Raw genomic sequence first — 17095 nt, 5'->3', positions numbered from 1 at the left:
ATTAGTGTGGGTGCCACTCATGACCATTTGGGTCGTGACAAAAATAATACGTAAAAGATATTTATTTCTTTTGTCTAAATTCGGGTGTTGAATTGCAAGAGAAACAAATTTTATGTGAATTTTTTTTATATATGTTTAGTATTTTCTTTAAATAATTTTAAATATAAATATTATTTTAAAAATTTGAAGCATCCACATAGACAAGTAGTAGGGTTATTTGAAATCGAACAATAATCAATAAGTTAGCTATAAAATTGGCTTATTAACTTATTGATATTAGATTGTCGAATATATAATTGGTAACAGATTAAAATTTTAATATATAATTAATGATTTATTAGTGTGGACGAATTTACTTAATTTCTTTATTGGATAAACCATTAACTCATTGAGAGTTGTTGTACTTACACTTTTACTCCGGAGTATATATATAAAGAACACATATTAACACTTAACCCTAATATCTGACCCAAAAACCCATTCAGCATTCTACCATTTCGTCTTGCTCTTTATTTTGGTGATTCTCAAATTTTTTAGGTTGTATTTTTTCTTGCTAATGGGTATGTTGAGGACCTCGACTCTTTGTATTCCCTTTCTTTCTATTCAATCATCTTCTTTTAAATGTTTTGATTTCTTATTATGTTTATCTATTTTTCTTTTTTTGTTAGAGGGGTGGGGGATTTGTCGACATAAGGTCCTCTTCGGCTTTTCTTTTCAATCTATATCTCGTAAGAGTAGAAATAAGACCGCCAGCTCAACTGCAATAGACCAAAATATAATTATGACAAATAAAATACAACAATTTAAATAATATATGAGAATTAATAACAATAGTGAAATAATGCATAATCGAAATACAATAAACATCATATAATAACAAACATCAAAAGTAAAGGACTTTACATATATAAGACTAATAATACGACTGATACTTCTTCATATATGAGTAGATGTGTCAATAATTTTTGAAAAATCGATTTAACTGAATCAAGCCGCCCTGGACTTATTTTAAGGTCTCTTTTAATAAAATCAAAAAAATTTATATTAATTCATAATTGAGCCAAATAATTATTGTATTTTATTATTTTATAAAAGATAATTAAAAAATATCGAATCGTATCGAATAATATGTGTAAAATAAATTTAAATACTAAGTTTAAAAATAATATATAAATATACACAACTATTGTATATCCCAAATATGCATGTGTTGTCTACGTATCTAGTTTCAAAATCAAACATACACAACGAACAAATCATGTGTTGTGCATGTACAAAATTCATCTAGAAACTATCTGATAAAATATGAAAAACTAAATAAGAGCAGTGCAACAACTAAAAAAGAAAGGGTAAAGCTTTGCAGAACTCATAAATAAACCATATGCCAAATAGAAACTGAAGCCAAATTGGGGGAATTTAATTTGAAAGAAGGAAAGTGAATGAAAACCCAGCTAGTTACTCGGAGGGATTACCGTAATCGTATCACCTACACTACAGGTTACGGATTTGCACTATTCAACATGGAGCCATGTGAATGACAAGACGAAAATTTAGAAAAAAAATTATAGTATAAAGAAGAATAACTACTCATTATAAAAGCGAGAGCGGAACGGAAACACCAGCCACCGATTATCATCGTTGCTAAATATCTTTCACACAAAAATGGTGATAGGAAACAAGGTGGAAGCAGTTGCATCAACAGGTGTCAAAAATCAAAAGTTGTAAGTTGAAATACCATAAATGTCAATAAGAAATGCAATATTCCTGAAGTACCCTTGGCCGTACTATCACTTTCACTTATCAATTAGTAGAAATAATGTCACCTTTAACTGATAGTATGGTCTTCAGTTGCTTCTTTCTTGTCTCCAACAACTTCCAGGAACTCAAACTCAGAAACCAAAGCCAAATGATCACTACCCAATTTCTGCAGCCCACGAATTCAGATCAAAATTAGCTTACAGAAGAAGTAAACACACAAAGCATCTCAAGGAATATATCAAATATAGTGAGATCCAGGAGCGCTTTTATCCGGCTTACCAAATAAAACTTTACTGATTCAGCATAAAGAGTCGATGTTGTGACAAGATTTGGGGAACCTGTGGTTCTTGATGGATGAATACATCCCAAATGTGCAATCAAGCACCAGGTCATTTTATTAGGTAACGGACCGAAATCTACATTAATGCGTTACATTTTTAAATATATTAGTTGGATCCTTATTAATGTATTTGCCTCTTTTGCATAATCTAACATGTCCGTGTTAACAACATCGTGTTACTATAGCAAAAGAAAAGTACCTTGTAGGAAAAACCATACCTGTTTTCTTCAAGACATTAACTGGTAAAATATCTGGAACTTTTGTGGGTGTAAGACCATCAGAATACCTGCAAGGGGTGGATTTTATTTTAGTGCTTACTTCCGTCAATCAAGTTAGAAGAAAAATATAAGTAGCAGTTGTTGTTAGAGATCTCTAAGAAGGAAGAGGTAGCGTCTGCCTTAAGAGGAATAACCATCAATTGTGGATAGGAAGGACAAGTTGTACCTTCACAATCGCGTAAGGATATTTTAGCTTCAAAGGGTGCATAGTATGTGGGATCTAGGGAACGCCAATCGAAACATTCATCTACTCTTCGCTCCATTGAGAATTACAAAATCTGAAGTCAATTGCATGCACACAAAAAATTTATTCAGTAGAATCATATGATAAAGAAAATAATTTGTTTTCTCACAAGTAAACCAATTGACATCAGAAATCTCAAACATCAATGAATCAAGAATAAAACACACTAGATGATTTATGAAGGGCATTAATACAAAAACATACCCAGTGTATTCCAACATAGTGGGGTCTGGGGAGGGCAAAGTGTACGCAGACCATACCACTACCTCATATGAAGTAGAGAGGTTGTTTCCGATAGATCCCTGGCTTAGGACCGATAAAATGAAGGGCATTAATAGCTGAACCCAAATAAATTCAGCAACAACCTACATAAAAAACAGTTAGAGGGAGTTATACGTCTTCTTATTAATATTAAATATTTTTAAGCCATATCAAATGGTTAGATACTTTCATATCTCCATTTTTGTTCTACTCTATTAATATAAGTCTTATCGCCAAAAATAAATTTGGTTTCCAAATTTTGTTATATACTATAGGTATCAATAGTTTGACCATACAACACATTATAGTGAAGTTGAAAACTGAGAATGAGGATACAGAGAAGACATCATGTTGTAAAAAGAACCACATTGTTTCGTCACAAAACAAAAAGTGAAGCAACTTATGACCTCCCTTAGGTTTTTTGAACACTCTAGCTACCTGTTTTATAGGAACGCATAGACCTTCAAAAGAAATAATAAGTATTGGCGGATTATTGCTTTACCTGTCCATTAGACCAAACAAACTCCCCCTTTCTCTTCTAAGACCAAGAACTTGAGAGGGATGGCATCGTCTCTGACCAGACAACTCTTTTCGGTTATGTAGCATTAGATTGAGCTGCTATATAAAAACAAATCCTTTGAGTAGCAAACAACTCTACGAAAAAGCATGCAGATCATATGACTTGAGAAGTACTTAATATTGCATAAAAGATACTGAATTGGGATCTGGTGTCTTACCTCAGATGATGACAAGAATTTGTAGATTGGACTCTATCACAAGGGATAAAAAATAGGCATTGTTTCGGCAAGTTACTTTTAAATAGAAGTCAATGAAATACTTCATAAAGATAAGTTTCAGTTATTCAAACTGGAGTGCTATTATAATCACCGGCAAGCACAATAAGTACATGGTCCCACTTTTCTGAAAGTATGTGAGCCTTTGACGAAAGAAAGTGAATCTGAAAGGAAAAATATAAGCAGCAACTAAGGAAATAACTATTCTTGGTATACTACACGTCAATCTGCTGACAGTTGGGGAATTCAAACAGTTTATGTCAAATAACTGTTCCGATAGAAATTGGTGGATCCTGAGTTTATGTCATTGTCCAATAAAAGGACTGGATTGATTTATTAATCAAGACACAAAGCATAATTAAAGACTAAAGATGAAACAAACGAAAAAACTAACTCAATAACAACTCTAACTTAATAACAACTCTGTAACATTTTATTTTATAGACTAAAACTTAGATAAATGGATAACTGACGACTAACAACAACATAATAAACAATAAAGACAAAATTGACCATATAAAAAGATTCAATAGTTGGTTAACTCTCGTCCTCTTCTGAATTCGGGCAACATTTAAATCAAACTTGCATAGCTCAGCCATCATAACACTTTTTGTTTCTTTTTTAACTTTCTCTGTCTACAACTTGATTGTCAGCATCAGTTCAACCAGGTGTTTATCTGATGTTATTTCTGAGCCTAGGCGCATAATCTTATACATCACTATTTGTTGTTCATCTCTCTCCACCAATGCGTGTGCTTCTTTTTGGAAACCTTTTAATGCATCAAAAGGCATTTGATTTGCCCTCAGCGTGATCGCGCTGCCGATCTTCTAGTTTCGTTTTGAAAAAATTGTTAATTATTTCTTCAATATTTGTGGAACCATAGGAACACGATTTTCCACTTGGTGTAAACAACAAAACTACAATATTTGCTCCAGTCCGAGTTGAAAGAAAACACAATTCAAGGATGCAGAAAAGCTTTCAACTCGGACTAGAGCAAATGTTGGAGTTATATGTTTACACCAAGTGGAAAACCGTGTTCCTATGTTTCCACAAATATTGAAGAAATAATTAACCAATTTTTCAAAACGAAACTAAAGGATCGCATCATGCTGAAGGCAAATCAAATGTCTTTGAGGCATTAGAAGAACTATAAAAAGAAGCACAATATTTGATAGAAAGAAAAAAACAACGAATACTTATGTATAAGAGCAACAACCAAGGATCGACAATACCGCCAAATAGACACATGGTTGAGCAGATGTTGGAAATCAAGCTATGGACAGAGAAAGTTATAAAAAGAAACAAAATGTGCTATTAAGGTCGAGCACCTCAAGGTTGATTTAAATGATGCCCTGAGCCAGAAGAGAGAGAGTGTTTTTGAACTCATAATTATCACGGAGGTGGTAATAGATATTCTTGAACTTGAAGCTATGTTCGGAGAAGACTTAACCAACTATTGAATCTTCCAATATGTCGTTTGTTTCATCTTTAGTCTTTAATGATGCATTACCGCTCTCTAGATTTATAAATTAATTGAGATCTTTAATTGAACTAATGAAAATTGTAAAAACGACGAATCAAAAAAAATCCTCGTGCATTCATTAGTGTTCTTTTATGTTTCCATCTATAGAGAGGTTGGTGCATTTACATTTTACATCAAGGTTAGCCCTCTATGAGATAGTGAAATCTCCATAATATGAGTTTATCTAATATCTATTGACTTTATTGGGATATTTAGGATTCCAAGAGACATTAAGCCCGATTTTTCAACACGATCCACATAAAAATCCCAATCCACGCATGTATTGGGATAGAGTACCTTATTTCTTTTCATCGGGAGCACATACACAAATGAGTTCCTTTCTTTTACGATGCAAAATAAATTTCACTTGACTACATTAGACTTAGAGAATTGCTTTCCAGATTCGACGTATTCCTTTGCCGACACCAATTTGTTTTTTATAACTGTGGTGTATGAACCAGCACGCGCGCACCTCAACTAAATCCACGGAATATCTGCCACTTCCCACCAGCAACAGTTACTAAGTAACTCTGTCCACCAAAGCTAGGACAGATGGAAAGAAATCCCTAGTTTTTGTCACAGTTGGGAATTGAACCTGAGACCTCATGGTGCTCAACGCACTTCATTGAACCAGTAGGCCACACCCTTGTTTTCTCCAGCTCCAATTTTGTATAACCTCAATTACTAAATTAGCAGAGAAATTGAGCCCGACTTTTCAACCCGATGCACGTAAAAATCCCAATCCACATATGAAATGGGATAGAGTACCTTATTTCTTTTCATCGGGAGCACTTACACAAATGTGTTCCTTTCTTTTACGATACAAAATAAATTTCATTCAACTACATTAGCCTTAGAGAATTTCTTTCCAGATTCGACTTACTTCTTTGGCGGCAGCAATTTGACCGTGTTGTCCGGGCCAGCTTACGCGCACCTCAACTAAATCCACGAGATACCTGCCACTTCCCACCAGCAATAGGTACTAAGCAACTTTGTCCACCAAGGCCAGGACAGATGGAAAGAAATCCCTGGTGTGGTGTTTGTCACAAATGGGAATTATAAGTGAGACCTCATGGTACTCAACACACTTTATTGAACCACCAGGCCACACCCTTGGGTGCTCCGGCTCCAATTTTGTGCAACCTCAACTACTAAATTAGCAATGTAGGTATTAAATATTTAAAGAGCAATTCATGTATAACAATCTTGAAATTATTAATGATCGATAACAATCTTTAAATTATAACAATCAGTGGCAAAACACATTTGCATTACTACACCATGCATTGGGAACACAGGGTTTACGCTTAAAACAAAAAATACGAGATTTCCATCCTTAAGAAGTACTAATGTTCTTTGTCTAACTATTATACCTTGTCAATGTAAATTAACATGCAAAGCAATTGCCTATCAAATTTCATGATACAAAAAATAGAGTTAAACTTGGAATATCGCATCTAACTTGACCAAGCTTAACATCTCCTCGGCCAGGAAAATATAACACATGAATGTTCCCAACTACGAGCCTCCTTGACTGGGGTTCATGCATGTGTCTGTACCTGACAAATTTAGACATAGAAAATTGAAAGAGATGTGACTAAATAAGAATGAAAATATGAAAAAACTGTGATTGTCTAGACAAATAACCCTGAAAATCAAGAGAAATATCCAGTTCAGAATAAATAGAGACATGCTTTCTGATATCGGCTAAATCAAATGCTCCAGGGTGATTATAGACCTTATAGGCACCGAGATATCCAGCTTTCTCCAAAATGTTTAGTAGATCATAGTACTTGTCCACTTCCTATTCATATCGCACATTATTAAAATTCTTCATTTAGCTTCATCTCCAAAGCATAGTCTTATATATAAATGTACTGGTAACCAAAAAGGGTAACTGTTAATTACTTGTAGGCAAATTATATCAGGATTCAATCCAAGGAGTTTTTCACAAATAACTCTTCTATGGTGGTTCCAATCTAAGTAATTTCGGGGAACATTTCTACTTGGATCTTCGTGATTGGAAACATTTCTATCTCCCAATATGTTATACGATACAACCGTAAGCGTTTCCGCTGCACCAATATCCCATACACTAATTCAAACTTCAACATTACCCCCCCCCCCCCCCCCCCCCCCCCCCCCAAAAAAAAAGAAAGTTAATGGTCAAAAACACACCTAAAGTATCTCCTTAAGTTTCCTACTCAACTTTCACCAACTATTAATCAGAAAACACATAAACTATTAATTATTCACTTTTTCTACCCGAAAATCAGGTATGAAACTCAAATAATTAATAATTGAGTTGTGATTAATAAATAGATGGCGATAGTTGAGGTAGAAAACTCACACAACTAATAATTTGGTATGAAAATCAAAAGATCGATAGAGTTAATAACTCAAATGGTCACTCAACTTTGATTTTTTATCCCAGAAAGTCACTCAACTTTGGACTTTTATCCCGCAAAGTCACTCAACTTTCATCTTTACTCATAAAGTCACTCAACTTTCACATTTTTACTTAGAAAGTCACTCAACTTTCACATTTTAACTCAGAAAGTTACTCAGTTTGGGTGACTTTCTGAGATCAAGGTTGAGTGACTTTCTGGGATAAAAGTCTAAAGTTGAGTGACTTTCTAAGATAAAAGTCCAAATGAGTGACCATTTGAGTTATTAACTCAAGATCGGCATATTCAAATGTGCTTTTCCGACCAAATTAAGGAAACTTACCTTTCCACACAATGGCGGACGATTTCAGGTGGTTGATCGATCCATTTGCGACATTCCAGGTTGTAGCACCGCCGGCTGTAAGAAGTGATCATCAAAGAGGTGTTGTTACGATGTAATCCCATAGAGCAGATGTTGAATAAAGGCCAAAAGCTGCGAGCGGCGGCGTTTGTGATGAATTTGGTGAACTGGCAATACAGCAGCAGCTTATTGCATAGAGATACAGAGAAAGTGGAGAAAATTAAAGGAAAGGTGTCTTTTAAGTCTTGAATGAAAGATTGGTGACATTGACCAACAGATAGAGTCAAACATCATTAGGAAACTTGAATAAGTTAATTGTGGACTTGATTAATATTTTTAAAACTTTCTAATCTTTTTAAAAATTCAAATCAACCCAACCCACATCCCTCTTCAATCCTAATCAACCACTCTTTCTCTCCAGCTTTTCCCAACCAACAGTTCTATAAAATTTCTACCTTCAACCTCCGGCGATAAATAATCGGGCGAGTTCTTTTTCGACTTTCAACCGTCAATCGACGTGAATACTTCTCCGGTGACAATAACTTCGAGTTCTTCGTCCTCCCATTTCTTTTTTCACAGGTAAAAAATTATGAAGAAACAGAGAAACTTGAGCCAACTACTCTTCTGGTATTGAAATATGGACTGAATGAAACCCTAATTTCTAGCATTTCTGCATTTCTTCTTCTCGTTGTCGTACTATTGATTCAAATTTATTGGCGATTTTTGGTCACTGTTGATGTTCTTAGTGTGTATGTGTGTGTGTGATATGTTGGTGTTGCTGGGTTGATTTGTGTTTGTCTTGGTAGAAATGGTATTGCAACATTTGAAATATCTGATGTAATAAATGAAACATATGATGCAACAGATGAAAATCTGATGCAACAAATTAAAAATCTGATACAAATTTGAAAATCTGATGCAACAGGTGAACAATCTAACAGATCATTCATCTGTTACGATAGACGACTCTTCTATTTGGAAGAAATCTAAACAATATTGATCCAACAGATAACTGATTAGTGATCTATTTTTATTCTTTCCAACGGTTTACTCTTCATTTTAAAATCTAATGCAACAGATTAAAAATCTGATGCAACTATGAAAATTTGATGCAACAGGTGAACAATCTAACAGATCATTCATCTGTTGCGACAGACGACTCTTCTATTTGGAAGAAATCTAAACAATATTGATCCAACAGATAACTGATTAGTGATCTATTTTTATTATTTCCACCGATTTACTCTTCATTTTATAATAGATTAGGACTATTTTTATTCTTTCCAATGATTTACTCATACAGGTCGGTTATCTGTTGCAACAGATAACATACCTAGTGCAACAAATTAGTGATCCATTTTTATTCTTTCCAACGGTTTATTCATCCATTACAACAGGTCGGTTATATGTTGCAACAGATAAAATACCTGGTGCAACAGATTAGTGATCTATTTTTATTGTTTCCAATGGATTACTCATCCGTTGCAACGGGTCAGCTATGTATTGCATCAGATAAAATACCAGGTGCAACAGATAGTGTTGTTTTTATGGTTTCCATGTATCACTCATCCATTACAATAGGTCGGTTATAAGTTGCAACAGATAACATACCTAGTGCAATAGATTAGTTGTCTGTTGGAACTGTTATATTACTGTTATGCATCAATCAATTATAATCTATGTTATGTTCCGGTTAATTTAAGATAACATGGCTTCCAAAATAAAAGAAATCGAATCAAGTCCAAGTAAAGGAACAAGCGCAGCAACTCAGCTACATCCACCACTCTATGAGCCTTATTTACAAGTGTTATCTCAATCAGGAGCAGAAAATAATGAACACGGGGAGGAGGAATCTTTCAAAAGAGATGATCCAAATGCTAATAGCCCTTCCATCGAAGAGTTGGTCAATACCTTCAGCATTGATCGTTACCCTATGAGAATGTAGTGCGATGGTGCCACAGATTTAACGGGTGATCTCGTGGTTAAGTCAGTCATGGAAAAATCTTTAACGCTTTCAGAAAAAATACTTCGAGAACAAAAATTGGATTCTTATTTCAGGGAAAGCTTTTTTGGGAAATGTATTTGCCGGAGGACAACAATGCTCGTTTCCAGATGAAAATGGTATATGATCTTCTCAAGCGTAGGTTTATATATGAAAACAAAGATAAGATGGATGAGGTATGGATAAATTACTGTGGCATGCCTGTTTGTTTTGGTTAGGAGGAGTTTGCCATAGTTACCGGACTAAAATGTTATCATCCTTATCCTTCTCAAGTTATACCTACTCTGACTCAAAAAAAATTACCCCGCACACCCAAAAAAGGAAAAGGCAAGTCGAGTGATCGTGATAACCTGGTGTCCATTATTGGTCCAAGCTTCAAAAATAAAAATCTGATTAAAGCATTGAAAGGTAAAGGACTTTCAAAGAAGCACAAGCAATCATTGTGCTTGATTTGGTTTGTACCTAATGTTCTTTGGGCGAGAGACATTAACAACAACATAAGCCTCGATTTAATAAATCTCTCCGAGGATCTTGAGGCATTTAACAACTATCCTTGGGGTTATGAAAGCTTCAAAATGACTGTCTAATATTTGTTGACTCCGTTAACGCCAAAAATAGTCAACTTAAATAGTTTTTCATAGGCCTTCATGGTAAATATTTCTTTTATCATGATATGATTCATCATTTTTTTATTCAATAATGCTTTTGATTTATTGGCGTTATGTTATAGACTTGGGCATTTGAAGTCATTCCTTATTTGAGACAACAAATGAACTACCAGGAAGAAGTTTCCTGTCTAAGAATTCTGAGATGGTTGTCGGCCAAAACCGATAAAAATACAAAATTTCTTGATCTTTTCAATCCCCCCAAGGAAGCAGTAAGTCCAATTCTAATCAAATTTTTATTTTAATTAATGATTAAATGATTTCATTATCATTCTTAATATATGTACCGATTTATTTTAGATTGTCCATCTGTGGCTTGTTCCGACCAACCAAGAGTTGAAGATGTCATTTTTTCTTACTTTACGGTCTGTGCAAACTTTATCGGACCCTAAGGTCATTGATGAAAGAAAAATGGAATTGTTTGGAGCAATAACCATCACAAGAAAAATAATTTTGCAGGGTGGGGCTAATGATACTCCTCTTACAGTTTTTGAAACAACAAGCCATTATGATTATGATCATAATGGTTGTACAGATTTTTCTCCAAATTTTGCCGCATCTAGCGAATGTTCTTCATGCAAATGTCAAGACTGCAAGGCAAAACACGATAGAGTAATTAATGCTAGAGATCAAGGCAGCTAAGAGGAGAAGGAAAGACACTTCCAAGGCACCATCAATCATAAAAAAGTAAGATTGCAACGCCTCTGTCTTTGTCTTGCACTGATGTTCAGTGTGCAAGGGCCACAGAAGAGCAGCATGAGCTGAAGAAGGTGAGTGTACATCATCTGTTCCAAAAAATAAACAAGCATGTATCTGTTTCAACAGATGATGCATCTACTGAAAATTATCTAACAGATGTATACATCTGTTGCAATTGTTATCTAACCTGTTGCATCAGATTCGTTATCTGTTTCAACAGATGAGTCTTATGTTGCAACAGATGGGTCATCTGTTCAAAATTATCGTACTGCTCTGATTTACCTATTCGAATTTGTCCTAACAGATAATCCATCGAATGCATCATAAGAATTATCGGTTGCAACATATGGGAAATCTGTTGTATATCTCTACTTAGCATTGACAATTCTGGCTTTCCAGGTGGATGTCACAGCTACTGCCGAAGAGCAAAATATGATACTTGATAATCCATCAACAGCTTCCAAAAATGAAGAAAAAGTAGAGCCTGTCAGTTTGGGAGAATGGAAGAATTACCCATTTGAAGGGTTCAACATCTCGGGTGAGGCTCCAAAAAAACTAATACAGTTGATCAACGACTATTCAAAATGGATTGCCGATGGGCTGTTAAAGCATCATGACGGCAGGTACATAAATTAATTTTATGGATATTGGTTTATACAATTCTTGTTGTAAGAACCTGACATTAACACATATAAATCATCATGTAGAAAATAAAATGACGAGTGCTACAAAGTGAATGAATTGAGTCTTGGTTTTGATATGTTCGACTTTGTTGTTGCACATCTCGAAATGAAGAATTGGTTCTATTTGATGTCACAACCCCAAACTTGCTGGAATGATGAGGTTTAAAAGCCATACAAATTACTATTAATTAATACTTTATTTAATTGCATCTGCGTATTGATTTTTTCATAACGTAATCCAAAATATTTGATAATATATGCAGCACATTGATGTCATTTTTTACTATCTCCGAAAGAAGGCCAAGTTACAAACACAAGAACAATACAGATACATAACAGGCAATTATTTGTACAAAGTTTACATCAATAATGCCTACGATAGGTATTGTCAATAACAACCGAAAGTTTCCCAAAACAAGGAATGCTTACTCAACATCATCAAAGGTTTTAGCAGTCCGCCTGGCTTACCTTGGCATTTGGTCGACGAAGTGTACATCCCAATCAATTGTGGTGATGAATTTCATTGGGTGTTAGCTGTCGTCGTTCTAAAAGAGAGGCGCATCCGAGTTTATGACTCGATGTCTCAAAGGAGACGTTTTGGGCCGTCGTCTGAGGTACAAAAGCTTGCTAAAATATTGCCTACTTACCTTGATATGAGTGGCTTTTTGAATCAAAAGGTTTGTACTGATTGATCGACGATTGAAGCATACCGGGATAAAATGGCTAATCTATTTGATGTACAATATGTTGATGGAATTGCTCAACAAACCATTGGTATCCTGTAAGTTTAAGTGTCATGATTTAGTTTCATTTCACAAATTTCACGACGCTTGCATGAACTACATGATATGGATTATCTGTTTTTTTATAATGAAGGGATTGTGGTCCTTTTGTTGCCGCCTATGCCGAGTATTTGAGTGATGAATTACAAGTACCAAATGATGGACTTGATACCGTATTACTCCGCAAAAGATATGCTGCTCTTTTATGGAAATATGGAGAAGAAAAAGCTCAGAAGTCATACGCAACTGACGTTAAAGATCCACGACGACCAAAGCCAAATTTCATAGCACTGGATGAAGAACAACTTGTCCATATTGATTAGATCTTTATATCTCGAGTACGTCAATGTAATAACCTATCCTCCTTGGTTTAACTTGTTGATTTATTTGTAGAGTAGATCGTTTGTACTCATAATGATTTTTTTTACATTTCATTTATTTGTTGAGTTATTTTATCTCATGTAATTTTCGAAGGCTTCGATTTATTTTATTCTGTCTATGAATATAATTAATTCGTAGTTTTGAACATGTTAATTGAAATGGAGTATTAGATTCAAATATCGCAACAGATAATACATCTACTGCAATAGACGACATATCTTATCAGACAGATTTAGACATATGTTGTAACATGAGATACAACACCTAGGTCATCTGCTGAAAATTATCTAACAGGTCTTCCTACTTTTTTGATTTGCTCCAATAAATTACCGATCAGTTGCAATAGATAAGTTATATGTTGCAACAGATCATAAATTTGTTACGACAGACAGACAAGAAACATCTACATAACGCAACAGATGACCAACCTATTCCAACAGATAATCAATCTGTCACTACAGGTACTATATCTGTTACGATAGATATAAAATCTGTTGCATTATAAAAATTCAAATTTGGCAGACATAAAAATTATTGCCCCTATATATATAGTGAATTGGCTTGAAATAAAAATTTGTTATCGTGTTTGTCTCTGTCTTTGTACATGTTATTTTTTATACATGGGCTCCAACCATTTAGTTAGTACCCCATATGCCCAGACCCATTGCATCTTTCCCACAACGGTGTCGCATACACCGATCATTTGTGCGCCGGTCAGCAAACACTCCATGTATGCAAGCGAGTACGGCACGCACGCTGCACCGCTTATATTTTTTGAGAGCTGGATGTTCTTATTTCAACCTTCAAAAATTCATGATTCTTTTTCCAAGACTTCAGCCGACAAATGATCTATCAGCTTACTCTTGGGCAACAACTTTAAGAGTGGCTGCATATGGGTTAAAAACGTCATCTCGCTTAACACAGGTAAGTTGCAGTATAAACCTTAATCTTTGCCTTGGTCCAGCTCTTGCCGTGTGGATATGGCCTTTTCCCTCTAACATATTTAATCACTTCTTCATCCCATTAGAACGTAGAAATTAACTGATCAAATTCCAGGCCACCGGAATCAGCTAGATTACGAAGACCAGCATACCTATCTTTGAAATTATTGTAGAAGTTGAGGTCCATTATCCTATCAGCAGTATCATAAGCATCTAGGTATGCTAATTGCCTGCCCCTCATAAGGCAGAGAATTTCATCAACATACTGTGGTATAAGAAGATAATTATTAAATAGGTTAGTAATTGTAAAGAATAAAAACACAGTGGAAAGAATCCGATGCAGAGGGTTCTCTGAATCAGTCCGCAGATTACCCAGCCAACACAACTTATGCAACAGATGTGTATTATGTTGCAACAGAATACCAAGCTATTTTAACAGATTACACATCTGCTGCGTAGATTCTTCTTCATGGAGCAGATTGGAAGGGTAGGTTAGCAAAAGTAAACTTACCTTGTCGTCGTACCACATGCACATATTTGTCATATTCGAGAAGTCTTTGGCAGCAAATGAGTGGATGGTGTATTCTTTTTGAACCTTCATCTTGATGAATTCTTCCAGTTCCTTCTTCTTCTCCTTGTCAAGCGCCGCAAATATTTCTACCTTCTTCGGCGGCCCCTGAACTTCAACAACTATTGGAGCGGGGGGATTTGCATTTTTTGTTGATTTCAGAATGGAGAGAATTTGTCTAATTTTTATTCTTTCCCTCCTAACCTCCACTGTAGGAGTGCATGGCTCCCCCACCTCATTAGATGGTATGACATCCCTCCTGGACTTCAACTCCTCCGTAGCTTCAGCAATAGTCTCTAGCTTGTCGAGGAGTTTATCCTCTCTGTCCTTACATACTTTGTATTTGTAATGAGAACATGAGGGTGAGGAAGGGTGAGAGGGACCGCTGTAAGGGTGGGAGGGACCGGTGTAGGGGTGAGAGGGAAGACTTGTGCAAGGGATATTTTCAAACATATTTAATTTTTACTAAGCACCAACATGCTCATAATCACGATTGGCAGTAGAAGAAGAAGCAGGATGGCTGCCACCACCACAAATAACTCCACTAGCAACACCCCTAGAAGAAGCACCCGGATCTGTTGCAGTTTGAGTTAGGTCATGAAGAGCTTCAACATTAGACTGACCTTGCCTAACTGCTTTTCTTATGGATGTTGCTCCATCCAATTCCTTCTTTATTAACTCCACCGTTGGGTCTTTTTTTGTATCAATAAGACCCAGAGTAAGAAAAGAAGGCATCCCCAGCTCATCAATGGTAGGTACGATCCAAGGATGCACAACTTATAAAAAATGACAGGAGGAATTGAAATCATATAATAATAATTTGCAGTTAGTTGGGTTATATGGGGCTTGGGTTATATTAACACAACCAACTTATGCAACAGACGATCTAGCTACCGCAACAGCTGATCTGTATATTGAAATAGATTGATAATATGTTGTATCAGAATACCCATTTGTTGCATAATATGCAGTAGATGGGTAATCTGTTGAGTAGGGTTCAGAGAACAGAGTAACATATGGTTAATCTGTTACGAAATATGGATCGTCCGTTGCAATAGATTACCCATTGCACCAGTTGCTGTTGACGGGTAATCTCTTGCAACAAATGGAACATCTGTTTCAATATCTTTCTTTGAGGCAAATTATTTTAGTTGAAAAGAGACGTACTGCATCATCCAGTGGGTTAAAGAGATCAACCTCGTTAATATTTTTTTTGCTGCTCTCTACTACAGCCAACCACCTAAGGATCCTTGGATGAGAAACCTTATTCAGGTAATTCGTGAAATGCTTTCGGAGGGGAGGAATGGCTTCACATGCCCAAGCCTAAAAATTGTAAACAGGAAGCAAGCAAAAAAAAGTCACAAGTATATTCAATATAAATTAATAAATGAGTAAAAATAGTGATTAATTTCACCATAAAAGCCCAAGGAAAGCCGTATAATGTGATCGTCTTTGGCTTTAGCTCTTTCAGTAAATATTTGATAGTTAAGTAGTAGCTGTCGTAGCCCCAGGCATAATCGTTGAATCTCCCAAAATCATCAGCAAGCGCCAACAAATCACGTTCTATGACTTTCTTGATGTCTCTGGCCAATAAAATGGAATGAAAAAACCAAACTAAGTACAATTTCTCCCTGTAGTATTTTGGTATGTCTTTATTCTTGAGATCCGCTATCAAATCCTTCACTTTGTAGCTAGGTCCAACAATGCCCATCAACCCATCTTTTTTTACCTTGAATTTGTTAGACCCTTTGTGGGATGTTTTCTTGATGGCAGGTTCTTCTAGACGATCGCATATCAAGCTCGTCACAATGGCAAACTCTTTCAATCCAAAAAAAAACTGGCATGCCATAGTAGTTGATCTAGACTTTATCCATCTTATTTCTGCCCTCCTTCGAACCTCCATCATCCCCCGCATACATGATCCTGTGCTTGAGAAGGTCATATATCATGATCATTGGGAAATAAAGAGGGCGGGGCCCAGACAGCTCAAGAAAGTATGCAAAATAGCTCTTCTTAAAAAGTCCATATATGTTTTCCTTCTTCATAATACTCCTAAGTTTGTCAAAAGGTTTTCCCAACTGACATTTAATTACAAGATCACCAAATACTGTATTAGGGTTATTCATCGGCATCGCAACTCGAAACTTGTCAATACTAATGGTTTTGACAGAATCATGCTGAAATTTCGATATTATTTCACACCCTATTGGTGAGGAGGAGTTATCACTTTCCTCGGCTTCATTTTGTCCTGACTGAGATTGTTCTGGAAATTCCTCCGAATCTATCTGTACTCTAGCCTTTTTTGTTTGGTGATCAAAAGTTGATCCACTTTCTCCACTTTCTGTTTCTTTTCTTTTGGGAGACATCTTTTAACTACAAACAAAAGAAAAACAAAAAGTACATTGCATTTGATGTCTGTATAATTTTTT

The 17095-nt window shown here is 35.5% G+C and overlaps 1 protein-coding gene across 1 annotated transcript in view; it reads right to left on the bottom strand.

The window, feature by feature from the left end:
- Positions 1–2623: 2623 nt before the first annotated feature.
- Positions 2624–17095, bottom strand: part of LOC107864768 (carbon catabolite repressor protein 4 homolog 3-like) — a 19567-nt gene continuing 5095 nt past the window's right edge. Inside the window, exons 2-8 of the mRNA XM_016711197.2 lie at positions 7106–7272; positions 6823–7001; positions 6660–6756; positions 3750–3839; positions 3619–3651; positions 3384–3499; positions 2624–2654 (exon numbers count right to left, since the gene is read on the bottom strand). Of these exons, the coding sequence (XP_016566683.2) occupies positions 2624–2654; positions 3384–3499; positions 3619–3651; positions 3750–3839; positions 6660–6756; positions 6823–7001; positions 7106–7272 (713 nt within the window). The remainder of the gene's footprint in view (positions 2655–3383; positions 3500–3618; positions 3652–3749; positions 3840–6659; positions 6757–6822; positions 7002–7105; positions 7273–17095) is intronic.

This window comes from Capsicum annuum, chromosome 3, assembly GCF_002878395.1.
Source record: "Capsicum annuum cultivar UCD-10X-F1 chromosome 3, UCD10Xv1.1, whole genome shotgun sequence".
Classification (NCBI taxonomy): domain Eukaryota; kingdom Viridiplantae; phylum Streptophyta; class Magnoliopsida; order Solanales; family Solanaceae; genus Capsicum; species Capsicum annuum.
This window is presented reverse-complemented; position numbering and strand designations above follow the sequence as displayed.